The sequence below is a fragment of the Podospora bellae-mahoneyi genome, chromosome 7, assembly GCF_035222275.1.
Source record: "Podospora bellae-mahoneyi strain CBS 112042 chromosome 7, whole genome shotgun sequence".
NCBI classification, from domain to species: domain Eukaryota; kingdom Fungi; phylum Ascomycota; class Sordariomycetes; order Sordariales; family Podosporaceae; genus Podospora; species Podospora bellae-mahoneyi.
The window spans coordinates 2590258-2610273 of NC_085886.1; the positions used below are offsets into that span (position 1 = coordinate 2590258).

The following is a 20016-nucleotide window of genomic DNA, read 5'->3' on the forward strand; positions in this document are numbered from 1 at the left end:
TGGAATGACAGTGTCACATGTTGGCAAAGTGTTGACCAACTTCCAGGTTGCGGCATGGAAAATCATTGTTATTATGGAAGGCTTTGAGTGAGTTGAGCTTGCTGCTTGACCCGTAACCGTCGTGCTTGTGGTGATTCAGTGCCTTCACTGCCACCACATACCTAAGATACCCAAGGTAGCCTTCCTACATCAGGTGCATGTCGAAAATACCAGCAGCAACAGTCAAGACCCATGAAGTTCCCCGCTCAATATCACAACAAATCTCGATGAAAGTTACGGAACATCACTCAAATGCATAAACCATTTCGTTAAGACGCTTCGTATACCTGCATGTAGCTGCCCCCAGAGCGAACAAACTATTACCCGAACTTCCAAAGTGAGGGATGTATCTCTCCCAATGTGGCGATTCGAAAACAGACTCGGGCAGGTGGCTGATGCTGATGAAGGACTCGAGAAGAAAGGTGGTGTCAAGGACAGCCTTCACCAAACACGCCTTCCAACATGATAGGCTCGAAAACATCAAATTCCCAACTCACCGCCGAGCCTGCTCTAAAGTTATCCTTTGTAGTTTGTTCATCGAGATTCAACTTAAAGCACTCAAGCAAAGCAAGAGCTAATTACATCAACACTTCTACTCTCTCGCGACATAGTAGCTTGTCCAACACGATCCCATAAGAGTCTCCCTCCAAGACCCCTTTCTCGCTGAGTAATTTAATCACCTTAAAACCATCATCGCTATCAAAGCGTCTCTCATCGTCAGCCCAAAAAGGAAAGTTGCGAGGTTACATTGAAGATGATCTACAAACTCGACACAGTTGACAATGCACACCCCGCATAATACCCGGCTTCCTTTCCGGTTCCGAATGAAGAAGCTTTTGGGAGGAAGCGCCTAGCGATAAATGGGAAGCTCAAACGTTGGGGACCACTGCAAAAAAGTGCTTCTCGGGGAATTATTTCGTGATTTGCGGTTGGTGTTTTGGAGGTCCAAACGGGGCGGGAAATGCAAAAGAGTGAAGGTCAGGGGTCTTGAGGGTTTCTTAGTTTACTGTAAGCTTACGAGGTGTGATATTAGGTTGATACTGTTCGTTCTGATCTCGAAGCAGCGTGCGTTATGGTATCTTCATGTTCAATGGCCCGATGTTACATGCTGACTCTAACCTTATCCACAGACCCATCTATCACAGCTCCTCTGGCAGTCTATACCACTGTGACAACCTCTCAGTACACATCAAAGCTTTGTGACTGCAAATGCGGCTAAACACACCGCCTTGCCAACAACCACCCCCGAACCCTGGGATCGTCATGCAGTGTATGGCGATCAGGGAGTTCACGATGACAAAAGAGCATTCTCCATTCGACCGAAAGCACAGCAGCACCGAGATGTCGTTGCGTTGAGGTGTGAGCGGACGGCAAGAAGGTAGGACTTTCTCGTGCGGATGGCACATCCCGTGCCGCTGTCACAGTTAGTATCAAACATCAGACGGAAGGGCAGGTAGGTGTCTGTGTGGGCTGTCAGGAGGTTAAACACCCAAGGGTCCCAGAGCAGAGTCAAAGCTGCCTCCTATCCGTCCTTCCTGCTCTTCTTCTCCTTAACTCGAGGCACTGCCTTTACCTTCCGTACATATCTTTCCCAATGATACCGATACTCGCCTCATTAGTTTCACCAGACCAAACACACCCTACTTGAAGTTGACCATCACCTCAGCAGACAACAACATGAAGCTCCCATGCCTACCTCTTCACCTCCACCACCACCACCACCACCTCCTCCTCCTCCTCCTCTTCCTCCTCCTCACCCTCCCATCAGCCTCCCCCCTCCCAGTCACACCAAAACCCGGCCCCTGCCCCCTCCTCCACATCCTCTCCGCCCGTGAGACCACCGCCCCCCCAGGCTTCGGCTCCTCCATAACCCTTACTCAACTCCTCCTCTCAACCTTCAACCACTCCTCCCCCCCACCCACCCACCCAACCATAACCGCCGAAGCAATAGACTACCCGGCCCTAGGCGCCAACACATCCGAATACGCCGCCTCAGTAACAACCGGAACAGCAGCAGTCATCAAACGGCTTTCTACATTCAACGCCCTGTGTCCAGAGACAATACTCATCCTCCATGGGTTCAGCCAGGGAGGGCAGATCATAGATGATGCGCTTTGCGGGGTGCCTCATGATTTTACTGGACTAGGAAAACCTGATGAAGACGGGGGACGGGTTGGGAGGCCTTTGGTCAGGAGGGAGGTGCAGAGGAATATTGCGGCGGTGGTGTTGATGGGGAGTCCGAGATTTACTGGTGGGAAAAGGAGGGGGGAGAAGGGGACGGCGAAGGTGGGAGGATTTGCTGCCCGACCGGAGGGGTTCAGCTGTCCGGTGTTTGATGATAGGATGGTGAGTTTTTGTGATGAGGGGGATCCGTTTTGTTCGGATGGGGAGGATGAGGAGGTTCATGGGGGGTATGGGGGAGTTTATGGGGGGGAGGCGTTGGGGTTTGTGGTTGAGAGGGTGCTGGTGGGGTGAACTTGGATAGAGTTGATATGGGCTTTTTTTTTTGACTGACTGGCGTTGGTTATGGGCCGCGAAATATGTCTGGATGATGGGAACTGGCTATCTGAAGCATAGTAGTAACTGGCATCTAAATCTTGGTTCGAGTTGTGATCAACTCGGAAAAGAAGTGTAGTGTCGTCGCTGGATGAACTGTATGTATCTCGGATGAATGACTCGAGTTGCTCAATGTCCCGGTGCCCATTGGGTTGAATAGGATTGTGCTTAGACCTATCAAACAGTGATATCAGCATGAGATGAACTCAATGGATGATGCACTGCAAACCGATATGAGTGAGTCTTAACCAGAGCCATCCTTGTTCCATAGTCCCCGCCACAAACTCCCACCAGATGATTCAGACTCGGCCTCAAGATCCGATATCAACGCCGTTGAGCTTTGCTTTTCACAGCCACTCTGAGAAATTATCATGATATGGTTTGTATGAATACCCCCAGATATTTAGAATTAAATTGATGCTATCGGTTGCAAGCGAGTCCCCTGACAACAACCATGCAACGATCGATTCTCAAAATCCGCTGGAACCCTGATAAACATGGGTCAAGGACCAGGGAAAGAAACGTTTGCTTAGCATTCACGGGCATCTGCTCCACACAGTGATGAGTAAGCGAGCAAAGGGAACCACAGTTTCTGCGCAACAACACCTCACCACGGCACAATGATCGCAACTTCTATTCGTATTCACCGCCTGTCTGTCATGGCTGACGACGACTTGCGAGAGTCTGAGCGTGCCAGACAAAAGAGGGCAGCCCCATTGTCAAACAATTGCCAACTCGTGGTTCGGTGGCAGACCAGGCCTGAACCAATCACGAAGCCTCCCGGCACGGGCACACCATCTCAACCACACCAGCCAAGGGGGTGGCCAGCCGCCCGCTCGGGAGGCGCTTTGCTTTTTCTTGACCTCGAGCAAGACATCAACAATGCACTTCCCAACCACCTCACTCGAGCAGACCAGCATGTGGCTTCCCTGCCTGCTTCCGAGGAAGAGATCTTCGCCATTCACGTCAAAAAGATAGCAAAGATAGTGGCGTCCAAGGTGCCTGTATACCAAGCATCGCCGGCAAGGAGCCAAAAAAAGGCCAGGCATTGGTCCCATCACACGGCTTTCCGCCCACACGCCGCATCTCGTCCTGCCCGAAAGCATCCCACCCTGCTCGATGCTCGCCGCCGACACACACCACCTTTCCCAGAACACCGGCCGAAGACTCGCCGTCATGATTGGCCAATGCTTGGTCAATATGCATCATGTAGAGCGGTACCTTGAATGTTGCCCGTTTACAGCGTAAATCACAGCGCTGGGTGGCTTGCCTTGTCCGTCCTGAGAAAGGATTGCCGCAGCAAATCACAGCTCTCCAAGCCAACCTCTCTCGCTTCCAGGAACACACTCTCTCTCAAGAGAGAAGAGCGGTGACCAGCAAACGTCCGAAACGATGTCTTTAGAGCTTTTCCATGCCAAGCAACGCGGTCTCTTCTTGTTTCCGTCTTGTCGTTGCTTGATCCTTCCAGAAGTCTTGCATAGGCCAAAAGCTTATCATTGGGTGACAACCATTTAAGGTAAGCAGGATTGAGAAAAGCTCCGAGACAAGAGAGCCTCGTTTTCGAGAGAGGAAAAAGCCGGGTTGATCTGCAAGCAAGTTTTCTGGTTTTGCGTCAAGGTGTGCGTGTCTCATATGAAAAGAGAAGGTGAGAAAGAAGGAATCTTTGTCCGGACGAACTCTCCTCTCTTTCTGAATGAAAAGGCCCGTCATCAAAAAAAAAAAATCAGATGGCGTAACCCGCATGGACACTGAAAACGTTTGGATCATAGTGTATACCCAACTCACTCACATGCAGATGGTCAAAAACCCAAAGTTGAGCTTGGGACGAGCGGGTAACCGCTGGTCCGGCCGCTTCTACTAGCCTCCTGTGACAAGTTGACAGTGACAGATAGCTGTACTAGAGAAGTCACGGACGGTTGAGCTGACGTCTAGAGGCATATTCGAGCTTGTCGCTCAAAGCCCTCTTCACAAGCCAGCCTTTACCAATCCTCTAGGTCATTGGGCACACAGACTCTTTCGATTTTCAGGGTCCAACTGCAACACTTGAACTCCTTACTTCCATACTGACGTACGCACTTTACACTGAACTTGATTTTCTCTCTCTCTCTCTCTCACTCTCTCTCTCTCTCTTTGGATCAAATCACGGACATTCTCTTTGCTGACAGTGCCTTACATGAAAGCATATGTTTCTGTAAGGTAGAGTTTCAGATCCCGCTGTGCAACCATGTCCCCCCCACTCTTTACCAACCTGTTTTGAGAGCTTGCAGCATACTCTATTCATACAGAGCCAGATTCAATTTGTTGTGAAGACGGCTGGGCTGTGTGTGGAGAGATGTCGTGCCTCCGCCGCACACGCTGAATTTGATCCTTTTCTCAGAACGGGAGATCTTGTGCCGCACGCCTGCTGGATGCGCCCCCCTTATTCTGGAGATTGGACGGGGGAAATATTGGGAGAAACTATTAAAGGGTTGGCATTCTGCCCGGTTTCGATGTTGGGTTATCTATCTTCAGCTTCAGAAAAAGGTTGGCTTGGGCTAAAGTCTTTCCTGATCTTGGGTTGTTTGGGTAGGCCTCGGTCTGATCGATCTTGAATGTTCAGGACTGCATAGCTATAAGCCCCACAAGGAGACGACGCCAAGGATGGTTATGGATTTGCAATGAAAATGATGGGGATAGTCGGAAGGATTTAGTGTAGGGCGGAGTAGGTCATGATGTTGGTAAAGTTCACGAGAGCGATATGAAAAGCGAGCCTCAGATGTGCCTCTCTTGGCAGGTAGGGCTGTTGGCCGTTGTTGTCGTTGTGGGCATTATAAAGGGAAAAAGAAAATCGCGAGACTCTTGTTTATTATGTCTCTCTTTTTCTTCCTCCGCCCACGAGCGGCACTGCACAGAAAGCAGAAGAATAGGGGGAACAAAGTTGTTGTTGATGATGGCCGAACGCGACAGGCGCCACGCCACACCATCGCCGACCCGAGAGGGCCTTCCTTGCTGCATTCAGTCATCATCGTCGTGGATGTATAAAACATTATTTTATACATGCAGTGCAAGTGTTTGCAAGTTGCACATGCAACTAGTGAGGCTCATTAAAACCTCCTGCCGTCTCCATGACTTGAGTTTCCTGATTTAATCTGTGGAGCTTTGCTTGCCCATCAACGGTGGGTGTGGAGAACGGTTTGACTTTCAACACTGTGTTGGCAAAGTGGAAACGAAACGCGAGGCGCGATTGCCAAAAGAGAGCGTGACTGCAGGTTTTTGAATGGAAAGAGGTTATAGTGCGTACATGCGATGCGACTCTGGAAGAGAGAGCTTGGAAGATTGCATATGCGAAAGGAAATAATATCGGCGGGATAATATTGAATAATAACCTTAATAAAACAAGAGATAGCAACGGCCGGTGCCTTTTCCACGTTGGGCAGGTTGGTTCCGTGACTGGGCATTTCCCCAGGCAAATAGACCGCTGACACATTCACATTGCTCTTTAGAGGAAGAGAGGAAGAGAGAGAGAGACTATCTCTGCTTAACGGTTTGACCGGAACGAGAAATTGGAACGGGGCGGTGGTCCATCCGGCAATCCACTGGGGCGATGAGGAATAAATTCTGGCTCCATTCCAGTTGATCCTCACGGGCAATGACTGAGATGGAGTAGGATGAACACAGTAGCCAGCAACAGGCAGCGGCTTGAAACATATAAACTGGGGAACTTCTTTCTGTGAGCACTTCGCAGTGCAGCTTCTGCAAGGAGACGTGGATGGATTTATGCATAAAAGCCGTGTAGAGTCGCCTCGGTGGGCTCGTCGCAAGGAGATGGGAAGCCCCTGGCACCCTTGCACGGCGACATTTGGCCTGCAGCATGGGCCCTGCTAGCGCGCCTTGGGTCAATGCTCGTTCCTCCCTCGCTGGCCAATGGGCGAAGATGGGGGGATCAACACATGGCCTGAGGGAACAGAGGAGGAGCTTTGGGTCCGAGGTTTAGGAGGTTGGAAAGAATTGGGGTGAAGACAGACACAGTTTACATTGACAGTTTGCGTTGCTGAAACTGAGATCTGAGATTTCATGAATCGAACAGAAAGTCAAGATATACTAATGAGAAACGGTAGTAGTAGGTAATTAGATCGGATATTAATTTCTTAGTCTAGGTAGGTCAGACTGTACTGTATGAATAGCCGGTGGGTGGAGTATCTTGGTTCTTGGCCGGCGCCCGATGCACGGAAAGAGGCCGACTCGTTCCCTCCTGGTTCTGGCGTGCACCGCCGTCCTAAGCCGTTGCCCTGTCTCAACTAGTCGCTGCACGTCTGGCCTCCTCCAGACAGCCCACGACAGGAGACACCAGAGAAGAACTTCCCTAGGTTCCTCACACTACACCCAAATCCCATTCCCAAGTCCCCTCTACCCCCAATCCCCCCCTCTATTCCCGTCCCATCACTCCTTCTTTCCCACCTCACCGAACCGACGACACGCTCCGGCCCCCCGATTACGAAATTTCCCTTTTTTTTTTCGACACCACGACCTTCGCCCTTCTGTGCCTCGCCGTGTTTCGAGAAAGCGCCCCTTCCACCCTTTCACCTTTCGATTCGCGTCCGCCTTCTACAAGCTTCCCATCTCGGCCTCTCTCTTTTTTTTTTGTCGTTAACGTCCCAACCCGAAATCTCCGTCTCGCTCGCCCGTGTCGTCTCATAGCATCTTGTCTCTGGGCTGTCTGTTTGCTTGTCTACTACGCATCTCTTTCGTTCTCGGTTCGCTATTTGTCCTCACGCAGAAACGAACCACACACAGAAAAAAACATTGACCACGCCGTCTGCTCGGACCAGCTTGCTCCCAACTCCCATCCGATAATTCTGGCCCTCCCCGATGTCCCGTCTCCAGTAACGGCCGAATTTGCAGTTGTCAGTTGTGACGCGGCACTGCCTCTACCCCATACTCCTTTCCCTCAGCCTGCGACTCCCGACGGGTTGTGACCGGGCTTGAGACCGCCAGACCAGGCAAGAAAGTTCACGGTGACAGTGGGCTTCTTCTTCAGAGACGAACAACGTCATCTACCTCCCTCTTTGGCCGCCGGGCGACCTTCAGTTCTATAGTGTCACCATCGTTAAAAAAGGTCTTCGTACCACCATACACGGGGCCTCGATTTATTTGAAAAGGCTCCGTTCTTGTCAACGCAATTGGCAGGTGAGTTCGATGCTGGGACTTGTCGTCCCCCCCATTGACCAGCACAATTGCAAAAAAAAACGTGGGGGTCACCTTGCCTTTTTCAGCAAACACACATTTCTGTCCTCAGTTGAGCTACGCACTTTGCCATTGTCTTTTCCCGAGCCTCTTGATGAATGGTCTCGCTGACAGACTCCATGCAGAAACCCTGCCTTAATACTTTCGTTCAACCTCGCAATCTGCTTGTCAAAGTTTGAGCACCTTCGGGCAGCTCATCTCTCCGAGACTTTGAACAAGCACATCCATCTAGTTCTGCCTTGGATCTGAACAGATCTCCAGATATCATGGCCGCACTGGTACAAGGATATCCACAGCAATCTGGGACAGTCACAATGCTTCAGACCAGACCGGCCTCAGCCTCGGGTATGCTGCCAGTTCAGTCGAATGCGCAATATGCTCAGGGTGGAGCTCATAGAAATAGTATCCACGGCTTGCCCACAGGAGTGGCTTCTCCTGTGGTGTACCGTGGCGGCTCAGGGTCTGTCCAACCTTATGCCTACACAGGCACACCCAGCCTTAATCCGACGACACAATGGCAACAGGTCAGGTCACACCGGACATCATCCTCGCCAGCAGTGCCGACTATCCAGACGCTGGACTATCTACAGCCTGGTGTGGCCCGCTCCCGGTACGCGGCCAGCAACTCCATGACAAACTTGCCTAGTACGGCATCCATCAGTTTGACGGGTGCCGGGTCTCGGGATGATTCAACCCTGCCATCATCAGGAACACGCAGAGCCGGTGCGCAGGCATCACAGATGAACGGAACATCGCTGTCGCCACCGATTGCACAGGCGGCGCCGCGGGTGTCACCGGAAAGATACAGGAGAACTGCGTTGCGGTCTTCTGACTCGGCGGGCTCGGGCCTAGGGAAACAGCCCCAGGAAACGGCAACCGCTGGGCGCCCAGGCCACACTCGGAGTGCATCGGATCAAAAGCCTGTGATGCTGCGGACTCCCCAGTTGCACCAGATGAACAGGCCAAACAGCTATATCGGCTCGGTATCTGGGTCGGCGATTGACGACATGGGGTTTGTCCGCGGTCAGGGACAGGAGGAACCCAGAAGAACTCGCAGACGCAGCTTGCCCGCATTGGATTCTGCCGGTTTTTCCATGCCCTTGACCCCGCCCGAGCTTAAGCAGCCGGAACTACCAAGCCGTCCAGATCGACCAGCATCGGCCAAGGTGGCCGAAAAGAAGAATAACAACCCGAACAAAGCTGCCAAAGCTGGAAGCAACAAGGCCGGCGACAGAAACAACAGCAGCGCTACTACTGATGCCCGTCTTGGCAGCTCGGACAGCCGGTCCTCTGGCCGCAGTGCTGGAAGCAACAATTCCAGAGCTTCCTCTTCTGTAAGTGATTTCTGACCTGCATATCTCGTGGCTGCATTGTCCAATCACATGTTATAGCGGCAATGTTGGGGGTTGGATCAACCAGCGCTAATCATCTTCTACCACTTTAGTCGGCCAACCGCAGCGCGAAGACTTCCAACCCCACCGGAAACCCCGCCCCATCTTCCTCCTCGCCTTCTGAGCAGACGGGCAACAGCCAAGGTTATCCCCGGCTGGTCAACATTCCCCCACGAAGTTCATCGTCCGATGCTGCAACTCCGAAGCGTGCCGTCAATTCGTCTCCCCTTTCCAAGGCAATGGGCACGGAGACTGAGAATGGCGTGTCGGCCGATGCCGCCGACAGCGCGATTCAGGAGGCCGTGAAGCCGACCACGCCTCGCGTCGAGAGTCCGGCCGCCAGGCAGCTGGCTGCCATCAACGAGAAGGGAGGGAAGCCAAAGAACAAGACATCGAGACTTAGGAGAGCCTTCTCCTTTGGCAGCGCGGCAGAGTTCCGGAAAGCGGTACATGCTAACAGCGAAGCCGCCGAGAATGGGCCAGGCAAGCTCCAGAAGGAGCAGAGCCAGGAGGATGCGTACGAGACGGAACAAGCCCGCATCGCCCAGCGACAAGAAGAGGCTGGCATCGGCAGCAACATCTACGGTGGCAGACTCTTCTCGGGATCGACCGATAACCTATCAATCTCATCAACGGCATCCTCGGCTTCGATTATGATTCGGAAGATGGGTCGTGGAATGAAGAAGGGCGGTCGTTCTCTTGTCGGCCTTTTCCGGCCCAAGTCCATCATTGGTGTGCCGGCCGCCGATGCCAGGATGCCCGAGGCCATGGAAGCTACCGTCTCCATGGTCAATGTCGAGGCCGAGCGCGAGCGTGTCAATGTGAACGCCGACCCTCGAACGCAAGCCGGTGGCGGTACCGGCTTCCCCCGTCTCGAGCGAAATTCCATCGACGCCGCCAATGTACCCACACTCGAAGCGGACCCACGATCTAGCACAGGCACAGACAGCTCGGCAGCACGAAAGAGCATTGTTGGCGGTGAGAAGGAACGTGCCGAGGTCTTGGCTGCTGTCCGAAAGGGCATCTTGAAGAGTACGTTTGTTCTTTTCCGGTGAAGAGGCATGTTGCTAACATTGTTGCTTTAGAAGACCGCAATGGCTTCGCCAGCCCATCTCCACGCGGTACAGAACCGCCTCATGCTTCTAACGTCACCGATTCCCCTACCTCCAGCGCTCCCAGCACCCCCAATGATGAGCAGCAAGGACACAGACGGACTGCGCCAGTCGCCATTGGCAGTGAGGATTACTTTGTTTCGGCCCTCCGTCTCCGCCAGGACACCAAGAGCGCGCCCGGAACCCCTCAGGGCAGCCTGAAGCGCAACGCCACCTTCAGCCCCCGCATCATCACCTTTGAGACATGGCCGAGCGGGGAGTATGATCGCCGTGGTGACATCGCGACGTGCAACCGCCTGACGCCAATGCTTGCTCAGCAGATCAAGGAAGAGCTGAACACATTCAAGATGGTGGGTCTCCTACTGATTATTCGAGCGATGCATGAGATGCTAACAACCAACCAGGAGATGGAGGTTCACGAAAACTCCAAGATTTACACGCATTTCTTCTAATGATTCAAGACGAATGGCCCGCACCCCTTTCAAGCACAGCAGCACCTCTCTCGGCTCGATTCTCTTTTTTCTGCACCAAGGGCGGCGAAGACGACCTCCCGTCGTGTATTTGACCAAAGGATTTGCACAATTCCCAGGCGTTTTTCTTTTTCTCTCTCATAGGACAAAGCATAGTAAGGTGTCATGGCGTTGATTTAAGTCTTTTTTTCTTGTTCTCACATTGATCTCGACAAACTTTTTTGTTTCTCTTTATTTCCGTCTAGAATCTGGCACACAGCAGCACAGCGAAATTTAATTACAAGCGGGGTATGGGGATGAATACGGCCACGGGTTCACCTTGATCCTTTTTCTTATTTTCCTAAACAAAATTATGTTTCTGGTTCATTCAACGAAGTTAGGAGATGTGTGCGTGTGTGCGTACGTGGTTGAGAGTTGAGTACTGTCTGTCAGCGAAAGCGAAGCGAATTGTATCTTTAACAAGCAGAGATGTGGCTAGAGGTGTAAGGGTTGATGGGTGATGAGTGATGTTGAAAGACAGAAGACAGCGTGAAGTTTTTTAATAGATGTGTCTGGGTCTGGTGTTTTGACCGGGGGAAAGGGGGGGTGGGGGGGATGGTGTTGTGAGGAGGGGGAGTGGCGTGATGTCGCGGTGGTGGTGGTGAACTATGGAGGGAGTTGAACAACAACAGGGACGAAAGAGACGACGATGAAGAGGAACAACTACAACAACAACATCAACAACACAAACAAAACACAAAGCAAGTAAGGGGAGAAAAAGGCAACAAGACGTAATGGTGATGGTGGGTGGAGGAAGTGATTTTTTTGTCAATTCGGCATTCAGAGACAAGTTCAAAAATACATATATCATCTTTTTCTTTTCTTTTGCGCTTTTTGGGAGATGTTTGATAGTTGAGGTGTATCTTGTGTGAAGTTGCGGAAGGGGGGAGGATGATGATGGAGAGGGAGTGGGGGTAATTCTACTGGGTGTGGTGGTGGTGTAAAGTAGATAGATATTATTGTCGAGTTGGAATGGGATATATGGGTTTACAAGCTTGACGAGTAGCGGTTGTGATGTGTTATCATCAGCTTATATTTGGTATATGCGAGGCCGTTATAGATGTGCTGTATGCACGGCGCAACCGAGCCGGGCCAAGGTGGGAACTAGTTTCCTGAAATTTACGAATGAAAACTGGCCGTTGGATGATGACCTGCCTTGCTTTTTGGTTGGCGGTGCTTTTGGCTAACGGTCGCAAACCTTGCAGTAGCTTGGGGCTGAAGAGTGGGATGAGGGGATGGGGATGGGGAAGATCGAGATGGGATATGTTTCTATTAGGTTCTACGGGGACAGAAGAAACAACAGAAGAAGAAGAATTCTGTCGATGGTGTGCAGGTGATCACAACCTGAGTTGGGATATCCGGTATCTTTCAAATGTACGATTGTCCCTCTGCAGCAGCAAACGACCGAGCCCCCCGTCCGTTGTTAGAGTGTGTAGGCAAACCACTTTACGGGAGTTGGCTGGTCAGTGGTGTCATAGATCGCCAGTATATATATATATATATATATATATACGTACTGCATGAATAGTCATTCTCGTGTGCAGGACCACACTACCACTTCGGTGTCCTCCCACTCCCCGCGTGTCCGTTGCGTCCGGTTCTCCGTATGGGGTGTTGGTTCGTTTGTGAAATACGAACTTTTTTTCTTCCTATGATCTGCCTGCGCACAAGTGTGAAGAAAGGGTTTGTGGGGGTGGGTGCCGTGCGTTCAGGGGTCTTGAAGGAGGGACAGTGTGAGTTTGGGGAGGAGCTAACTGTGCTTGGGGCCTCGAGAAGTGCATAGGCCAATCAGACACGGCGCGCAAAGAAGTGTGGGTTCAGCCTTGCAGGGCTGGCTGGGTGAGAGAGGCTGAGATAATGGGATTTTTTTTTTTGTTTTTTTTTTGTTTTTGGAGGGGTTGCGGATTTGCGATTACAACGAAAATTTAAGGGAAGATTTGCGACGACGACGACGACGACGACGGAAAAGGTGAACTTGGGAAGGGAAAAAATCGTGGCGTTTTTTACTTTGGGAAGAAGGCTCCTCCACGCCGCTGGTGGGAGAGGTGGTACCTCGCAGGCTGCTTCTTCTTTCTTCTTTGGCAGCAGAGGGTTGTACTCGACCATGGCAACGGCTCCGACAACAGATGCCCCAGCGGCGGCGACGGGGAAGAAGTTGCACGGGAGGGAGTTCTACGAGAGTATCGGGTCGCCAAAGTATATCCTCGCGCCAATGGTTGATCAGTCCGAATTTGTACGCCCTCCCTTCTCTGTTCATGACTGATTTTTGGCTGACGTGATGGTTTTTTGCTTCCAGGCCTGGCGTATGCTCTCCCGCTCATTCATGCCCCCCGAGCTGCAGTCAAAACTCCTCGCCTACACCCCCATGTTCCACGCCCGATTGTTCTCCCAAGATGCTCCGAAGCCGCCCTACAACAAATACCGCGACTCGCACTTCCAGTGCGTCCTCCCCAAAGACCCCGCCACCCTCTGGCTCGACGGCAACCCCCTTGTCGGCGACAGGCCGCTGTTTGTACAATTCTGCGCCAACGACCCCCAGCACTTGCTGGCTGCTGCCTTAAAAGTCGCCCCCTACTGCGACGCGGTAGACCTCAACCTCGGCTGCCCGCAAGGTATCGCCAAAAAGGGGCACTACGGCAGTTTCTTGCAGGAGGATCAGGAGTTGATTTATAGGCTGATCAACACCCTTCACGAGAATCTTCCCATCCCAGTAACGGCCAAGATTAGGATTTTGGAAACAAAGGAGAAGACGCTGGAGTACGCAAAGAATGTGTTGAGTGCCGGGGCGAGTATATTGACTGTTCACGGGAGGAGGAGGGAGCAGAAGAGCCATTTGACGGGGGTGGCGGATTGGGAGTATATTCGGTATTTGAGGGATAACCTACCGGCGGAGACGGTCATTTTTGCGAACGGGAATGTTCTGGAGCACGGGGATATCGAGGAGTGTATTGCTGCTACAGGGGCGGATGGGGTTATGTCTGCTGAGGGGAACTTGTCTAACCCGGCGATTTTTGCGCCTGAGCCTCAGCCGGGGGCGTTTGAGGATGAGTTCTGGAGGGGGAGGGATGGGAAGGGGGGATGGAGGGTTGATGCTGTTTTTAGACGGTATCTGGATATTTTACACAAGTATGTGAAGGGGGGTGAGCCACCGGCGAGGAGGCCATTGTTTGTACCTGGGAAGGGGATGGATACGGAGTGGATGAAGGAGGAGATTGTGATCCCGCCGAAAAAGGGGTCGAAATCAGAGGCATTCGGTAACCCCAACTATGGTGCCCTTCAGGCGCACATGTTCCACCTCTTACGGCACTTTGTCTCAAAGCACCATGATGTAAGAGATGCATTGGCTAGGGCGAGATTAGGAGAGTTGGAGCAGTTTGAGGGGATATACAAGATGGTTGAGAAGAAGGTTGCGGAGGGACTCATCGAGTACGAGGAGACGGATGGGAAGTCGATGGAGGATCCTGCGGAGGAAGAGAGGTTAAAGAAGCTGGTGGAGGAGATGGGTCCGGCGGAGACGAGCGCGACGGCGATTTTGAGGTGTAAGAGGCCTTGGTGGTGTGTGCAGCCTATCATTCGGCCGTTGCCCAAGGAGGCGATGGCTAGAGGTGCGATTCAGCCGGGGAAGAAGGATAAGAAGCGGGTAGCGGAGGAGGAGGCCAACGGCGGTGAGAAGAGGGTGAAGGGCGATGAGACAAATGGGAGGGATGCTAAGGTGGTAGAGGCCGTGAAAGAGGAGCTGGAGAAGCAGACGGAGTTCCAAACGAGCGAGCTTGTTAGCGGCTGAAATCTCGAGGGAATATAGATGAATAAATGATCATCACTGCGAACTGGACTGGGTGTGGGTTCTCTACCTGATGGTGACCATCTCATAGTTCTCCAGCAACTTTCTGGCTTCAAACGCAATTCCATCCATGAACTCATCCACATAAGCAGGGCCAACTACCTTGTAACTTCCATCACCCTCCCCTGAATCCCTCGTAACGACAGGAGTTGAACTCCCAAAGAAAACAAAAACCTTGTCCCCTTTTTCCGATGTCATGGCGCAATCCCCGCCGATACACCATCACGTCCCGGTACGGTAGTAGTAACCAAACAAGCGCCCTTCCAGGCCTCGGCCATGGAGGTCAAAAATACATTGGCCGGGCCATTGGCTAGACCATTGTCGGAAGTGCCCCTAGATGATGACCCAAGTGCGGTTAATAACTGAGAAAATTGTTGTCGGTGGTCGAGGTTTTCGCCGAGCCACTCGGGGTACAAGTGCCCGCCCATCAAAGTGCGAATGAAATCGGCACGGCCGAGATGACGGGTTGCATTGTATCCAAAATGCGAGTGTGTCCGCTGTATCAAAGTACGAATGTCTTGGCGTGCTCTGGCAGGATCAATAGAAGTGAAAGAAGGCCCCTGGAATCCCAATCTCTCCATCAACCTGTGGTCTGCATCCAGCTGGGGCGCCAAGGCCTCGATATCGACGCTTGGGTAAACTTGCTTGATGGTGGCCATGTGTATTCCAGCGACTTGAATCGCAGTATCATCATCGTTGAACAGTGGGTGTTCCGGCGTCAGCCATGAGAAGCGTCTCCCGGCTTCGTGACGAGACCAAGTACATGTCATGAGGGGAGGCAGGGTTAGATCGGGGACCCAGGATGGTAGATTTGTGTCACTTTGAGATTCTGACTCTGACTCTTGCTCAGCATCAACCCGTCCAGGAACGAGGATGAAAAGATCAGGCCCATGATGCTTGAGGAAGGCCTTGGCGAAGTCTTTGACTGCCGTGCAATGATGAAGTGTGGTGTCGATAGTAATTTGCGTCCGGATTTCCGGATTGACAAGCCCGAGTATTCCATACACTCTGTCCCTAGGCTTGGTGCAATCCCGTTGCCGAACAAGAGTGACCACCTCGAGATCGTAGCGACGAGAATCATTCCGCTCCTGGCAGCGAACAAGAGTATCTGCCGTTTTTGTTAGTCAACGGTTTAACCAGTTCCTTGAATGAAGAGCAGAAATCATACCAAAAGGCTTTAGGGCCCCATATCCAAGGCTTGCTCTTCTAGCCACACCTATGCTGCTTTGGCACTCTTCTGGACAGCGCAAGTACACGGTGGCTGGTTCATCCCAGCTTTTGATGGAACGACCGCAAACCAGCCGTGCACTCCTGGCCAAGAGAACCTCTTGTAGTGTCCATGTGCGGGTAAACCACTGGCGTTGAAAGAGGGCTTCATAGTCTTCCAAGTGGCGGCTGTACATACCCAACACCACGAAACCCTGTGTTCTCATAGGCGGACACCGCGCTATCGCAAATGCGAACTCCCTCATCTTCTCCAGGCTCTCTTCCATCTTCGAGTCACCGTCACCGGCCCAGATGGTGACGAGTTCCGCCTCTCTATAGATGTCACCCATCATTCCAATCTGGACACCTTTCTCGTCCTCGTCTTCCTGATTGATGCATATCTGATCGATCCAGATCCATTCAGGGTGCCGGATGGCATCCAAGCCTCTGAACACTTGAAGAGCCTTGTGAAGTTCTGACCAAATGTCCAACTGGCGAGTCTTGTTTACTCGTATATTCTGTTTCGGCTCAGGTGGTCCCCAGCAGTATGGAAGGGCTTGGTAACTTGGGCACTTGCTGATCGGGAATGTCTTTAGTTTGAGGGAGATCAGCTCACTGGTTTCCGCACTCTTGACCTTCTTGCCCTCCCTGGCTCTCCACTTTCTTCCCTTATTACCCCCTTTTCCTCTTTTCGTTTTGGCTGCATCCTTCTCTCCTCCCGCTTTTCTTGTGTCTTTCTCCCTACGGCGTGGTAACAGCCTGAGAAGCCTGAACTCGGTGGGATGAAGGGGTTCGTAGAGGGAGGAGGACATGGCCATTGGGAAATGGTGATGTCCAGATGTCAAGAGTTGGTGAAAAGACAATTCAAGAGGATTATAATGGATTTGGGCTGCGATGGATACTCAAATGCACTTATAATCGTCTCTCCCGACTTGAAAGTCAGACAAGGCTCTCATGCGCCAGCCCAGCCTGCTTCCAACACGGCAGCTGTACTGCAGCGCCAAGGTCTTCATGTCGAACATAGCGCCTATAACCACCTCTCAGTGGTCATAGAGGCTACTCCCCGACAGAATTCGGAGGTGTGACGAGGCTCATGATTAGACGATGTTGTAGGATTGAGCTGAGTAATTGGTGGTGTCTGGTGTCTTGTTGTCGCAGGATGGCTGGCCAGATGTAAGCAAACAGTGTGTTATCAAGAGATCGTAAAAGGCAGAAAGAAGCGAGAGGGACTGCTTGTGAGAGGGAAGGCACCGGTTGGTCAACAACCCACGGTCGTCATGTGATGCAGCCATTCCATCCACAGCAAGAGAGGGAAGGGACAACCACGTACCTTCCAACAGCTCCAATATCCTTACCAGGGCACCCTTGTGATCAGGTCAAATGGTAAGGATGTTGGGGCTGTTAAAAACTCGCCCCCCGCCAGGGGGCTTGCAACCGATAGCCCCCGAGTTCGATTCCAAAGCAAACCCCTCGAGAGGGGTTTCGTAACCGGCCACCTTTCTCAGAACGCTGAGGGGGTTGACCGGTGAGATTTTGCTTTTTCTACCTATATTATCTTAGGAAGATGATGGCTGTGCTTCATTTGTTCCCACTTAGTCAGTAGTACCTTTGCATATGTTGAATATATTTGGCGACTTTTCGGCCGGGGCTTTTTGTTGTTGACCATTATTGCTTGCTCTACTTCTCGTACCTAACCAACCCATCGACCTTAGATTTCAGTTTATTAGTCTGGAATTAATAGGGTAATTATCTGCGAGTGTTGATGATATTGAGGTTGCCATCGTTGCTATCGTTCCATGCCAATTTCAGCATCTGTCAACTTGATGTTTTTTTTTCTTTTTTTCCTTTTTTTCTTTTCTTTTTTTTTTTTTTTATAAATCTTGCCTCTCCAGTCAAGTAATCATACTCTCTCACTATCTCCCTCTCTTTCCTGAAGTCCCAGCTAGTGATCATACCTGATCTGTTCAGAGAAGCAGCAAAAAGGGGGGTGAACGCCAAGAGATCTCGATGGAGTCGAGTGGACACCATTAAAAAGCACCAAAAACATACAACACCAGGGATTCCCCAGTGGTCACCCACCTGAGTACTAGTCTGGCGATCAGCTGTTTGACTCGGGCAGAGCGGACGGGATGCCGTATTTTCAGCTGTCTATGGTCGTATGTGATATTTTGGGAGCGAGAATTGGTTTATGACCTCCTTGCCTGATGGCGAGGGTTGAATGTTTCAAAAAAGTCATGTTCTTGAGGCCCGAGTGAGCTCTACCGCAGGCGATATTGACGAAGTAATTCCATTGTACCTACAACCGAAATCATAAACTGACAGAACTGTTCTTATAAACATGATTCCTATGATCTAGCAAACCTAAAACTACCAAACAATTCCTTCCAAACGCCAAACACCCGTTAAATAACCCCTATTCAAGCAAGCAAAAACATCGTCACGATCATCACCGGAACCCACCCCATAAACACCCCCGCCCCTCGCCCTCCCCCATTGCTCCAAAGCATAACCGGCCTCCCCACCTCCGGTGACCCGTCAACACTACAAACCGAATGACACACACCCAGTCCCTGCTCCTGTCTCTTCTCCGGCTCAGTCGTGTTATACAAAATCTCAAACCACTGCAACTGCAAATACGCCGACTCCCCCACCGTCATATTCCCCGTCCACTCCCCCCCATCGCTCCACGCATTCAAAATAATATTGCTCACATCCTTCGGCGTCTGAAACTCAATATTCGCCACCTGTATATCATTCACATACCACGTCGTGCTCCTCGGCGTCCAATCCAACCTGTGAACAGCCCAATCTGACCACTCCAGACCATTGGGCATGGTGGCGTTTTTGCTGGCACGGACTTCAACATCCCCCTCGCTGTCCAAAGAAGGCTGGTTGGTGCAATGAATCACGTTTTTGGGGTCGCTGGTGCGAATTTCCAGGTCGGATTCTTGTACTTGGTAGTAGTCCTCCGAGTGGCGGTACGTAAACATGGCTGTGATGGCACCACGAGCGCCAATCGTGCGGGCTAACATCCGGATGGAGACGAATTTGAATTTTGCCGAGAGGGATTCTATCTCTGCTGTGGTTTGGAACTTTTGGAGACGCTCGGTGCGGAGTGAGAGCCATGATTTGGGGGAGGAGTCAGCATCGTGGTTTGCTTCGAGGTAGACGTTGTTTGGTGAGTTGACCATCAGCAATGTAGAGTCCTCGCGGATGCCATGGCTGTTGTTCCAGTTGCTTATCATCCAGAAATCCGTCCATTCGGTCGAGTTGAAGAAAGGACTCGTGATAGGTGCGTCGGATGTGTCCTTGACCTCTGTGATGACTGGGGGTACGCTTGCGTGGTGGTGGTGGTTTCGAAAGTCGAAAAAGCGATGTTCCTTGAAATATGCTGTTTCATTGCCTTTCATGAGATAGCAACCGCATCTGGAATCCTCGGTGAGAGGTGCTTGTTGCGCATTGACTCCCACAGCACCGCCGAGAAGGAGGAGGCTTAGAATCTCCATTGCGATGTCGCCCCAGTCCAGGGGTATTTTAGAATGACAGGCTTTCGTGTCAAGCAATATGACGTGATATAAATGAAAATTAAGCCAGTACAGGGCACAGAAATGAACTAGGAGAAAAAAGATAAATAGGAGGATATGCACTCATGAATCAGTATTTGCAAAATAAGCCAGGAGAGGTGGCGTGAGAGAACTTCATATACCGCCAAGATCCCAGGCCGGTTTTCAAGTCGTCACAGACCGACGGGAACAGGCAGGGCCGTTTGACCAGCTTATAAGTTTGCCCAAGTAGACTTTTTGTAGTAAGATCAAACCACAACCTTCTTCAATCTATTGGTCAATGCCTGGCTGGGTAAGTAGGATCCAGGCTTGAATAACACTCTGTCTCGATGGGTGGTATCAGGGGCACTTGCCCCGACGAATCAGCTTCAGTTTGAGCTGATCGAGGCAGCGAATGTGTGGTATAAGAGTGACCCAGGCCCCAGGATCAGCATTCTTCCATACAAGGCGTCCATAGTGGATGTCACTGTTTATCCGGCTAAAGGGTAGCCAGGCCGAGATCCTAAAAATGGAGGAACGGGAAGAAAGAGAAACTTCGGGCATGATGCTGCGTAACGTGGGTTCGGTGCTGTCAAA

The 20016-nt window shown here is 51.5% G+C and overlaps 5 protein-coding genes across 5 annotated transcripts; 3 read left to right on the forward strand and 2 right to left on the reverse strand.

Annotated features, from left to right (window-relative positions):
- Positions 1–1716: 1716 nt before the first annotated feature.
- QC761_709360 (uncharacterized protein) lies at positions 1717–2514 on the forward strand (the record flags this gene model as incomplete). Its single annotated transcript, XM_062882489.1, has 1 exon — positions 1717–2514. One exon carries the CDS (start codon positions 1717–1719, stop codon positions 2512–2514), a length of 798 nt encoding a protein of 265 aa, XP_062728536.1.
- A 4383-nt stretch (positions 2515–6897) lies between these two features.
- BNI4 (bud neck involved protein) lies at positions 6898–11367 on the forward strand. Its single transcript, XM_062882490.1, has 4 exons — positions 6898–9152; positions 9263–10241; positions 10295–10671; positions 10726–11367. Exons 1-4 carry the CDS (start codon positions 8085–8087, stop codon positions 10771–10773), a joined length of 2472 nt encoding a protein of 823 aa, XP_062728537.1. The 5' UTR covers positions 6898–8084; the 3' UTR covers positions 10774–11367.
- A 1327-nt stretch (positions 11368–12694) lies between these two features.
- On the forward strand, positions 12695–14657 carry DUS1 (tRNA dihydrouridine synthase; the record flags this gene model as incomplete). Its single annotated transcript, XM_062882491.1, has 2 exons — positions 12695–13063; positions 13127–14657. Coding segments are annotated over 2 exons (1857 nt in total), but the record flags the coding sequence as incomplete, so codon positions are not given.
- On the reverse strand, positions 12800–17079 carry QC761_0109530 (uncharacterized protein). Its single transcript, XM_062873205.1, has 2 exons — positions 15840–17079; positions 12800–15779 (listed from the first exon to the last, which is right to left on the reverse strand). Exons 1-2 carry the CDS (start codon positions 16693–16695, stop codon positions 14866–14868), a joined length of 1770 nt encoding a protein of 589 aa, XP_062728539.1. The 5' UTR covers positions 16696–17079; the 3' UTR covers positions 12800–14865.
- Positions 17080–18294: 1215 nt separating this feature from the next.
- On the reverse strand, positions 18295–19383 carry QC761_709400 (uncharacterized protein; the record flags this gene model as incomplete). The annotated part of the gene is made up of 1 exon (XM_062882492.1): positions 18295–19383. One exon carries the CDS (start codon positions 19381–19383, stop codon positions 18295–18297), a length of 1089 nt encoding a protein of 362 aa, XP_062728540.1.
- Positions 19384–20016: the final 633 nt, after the last annotated feature.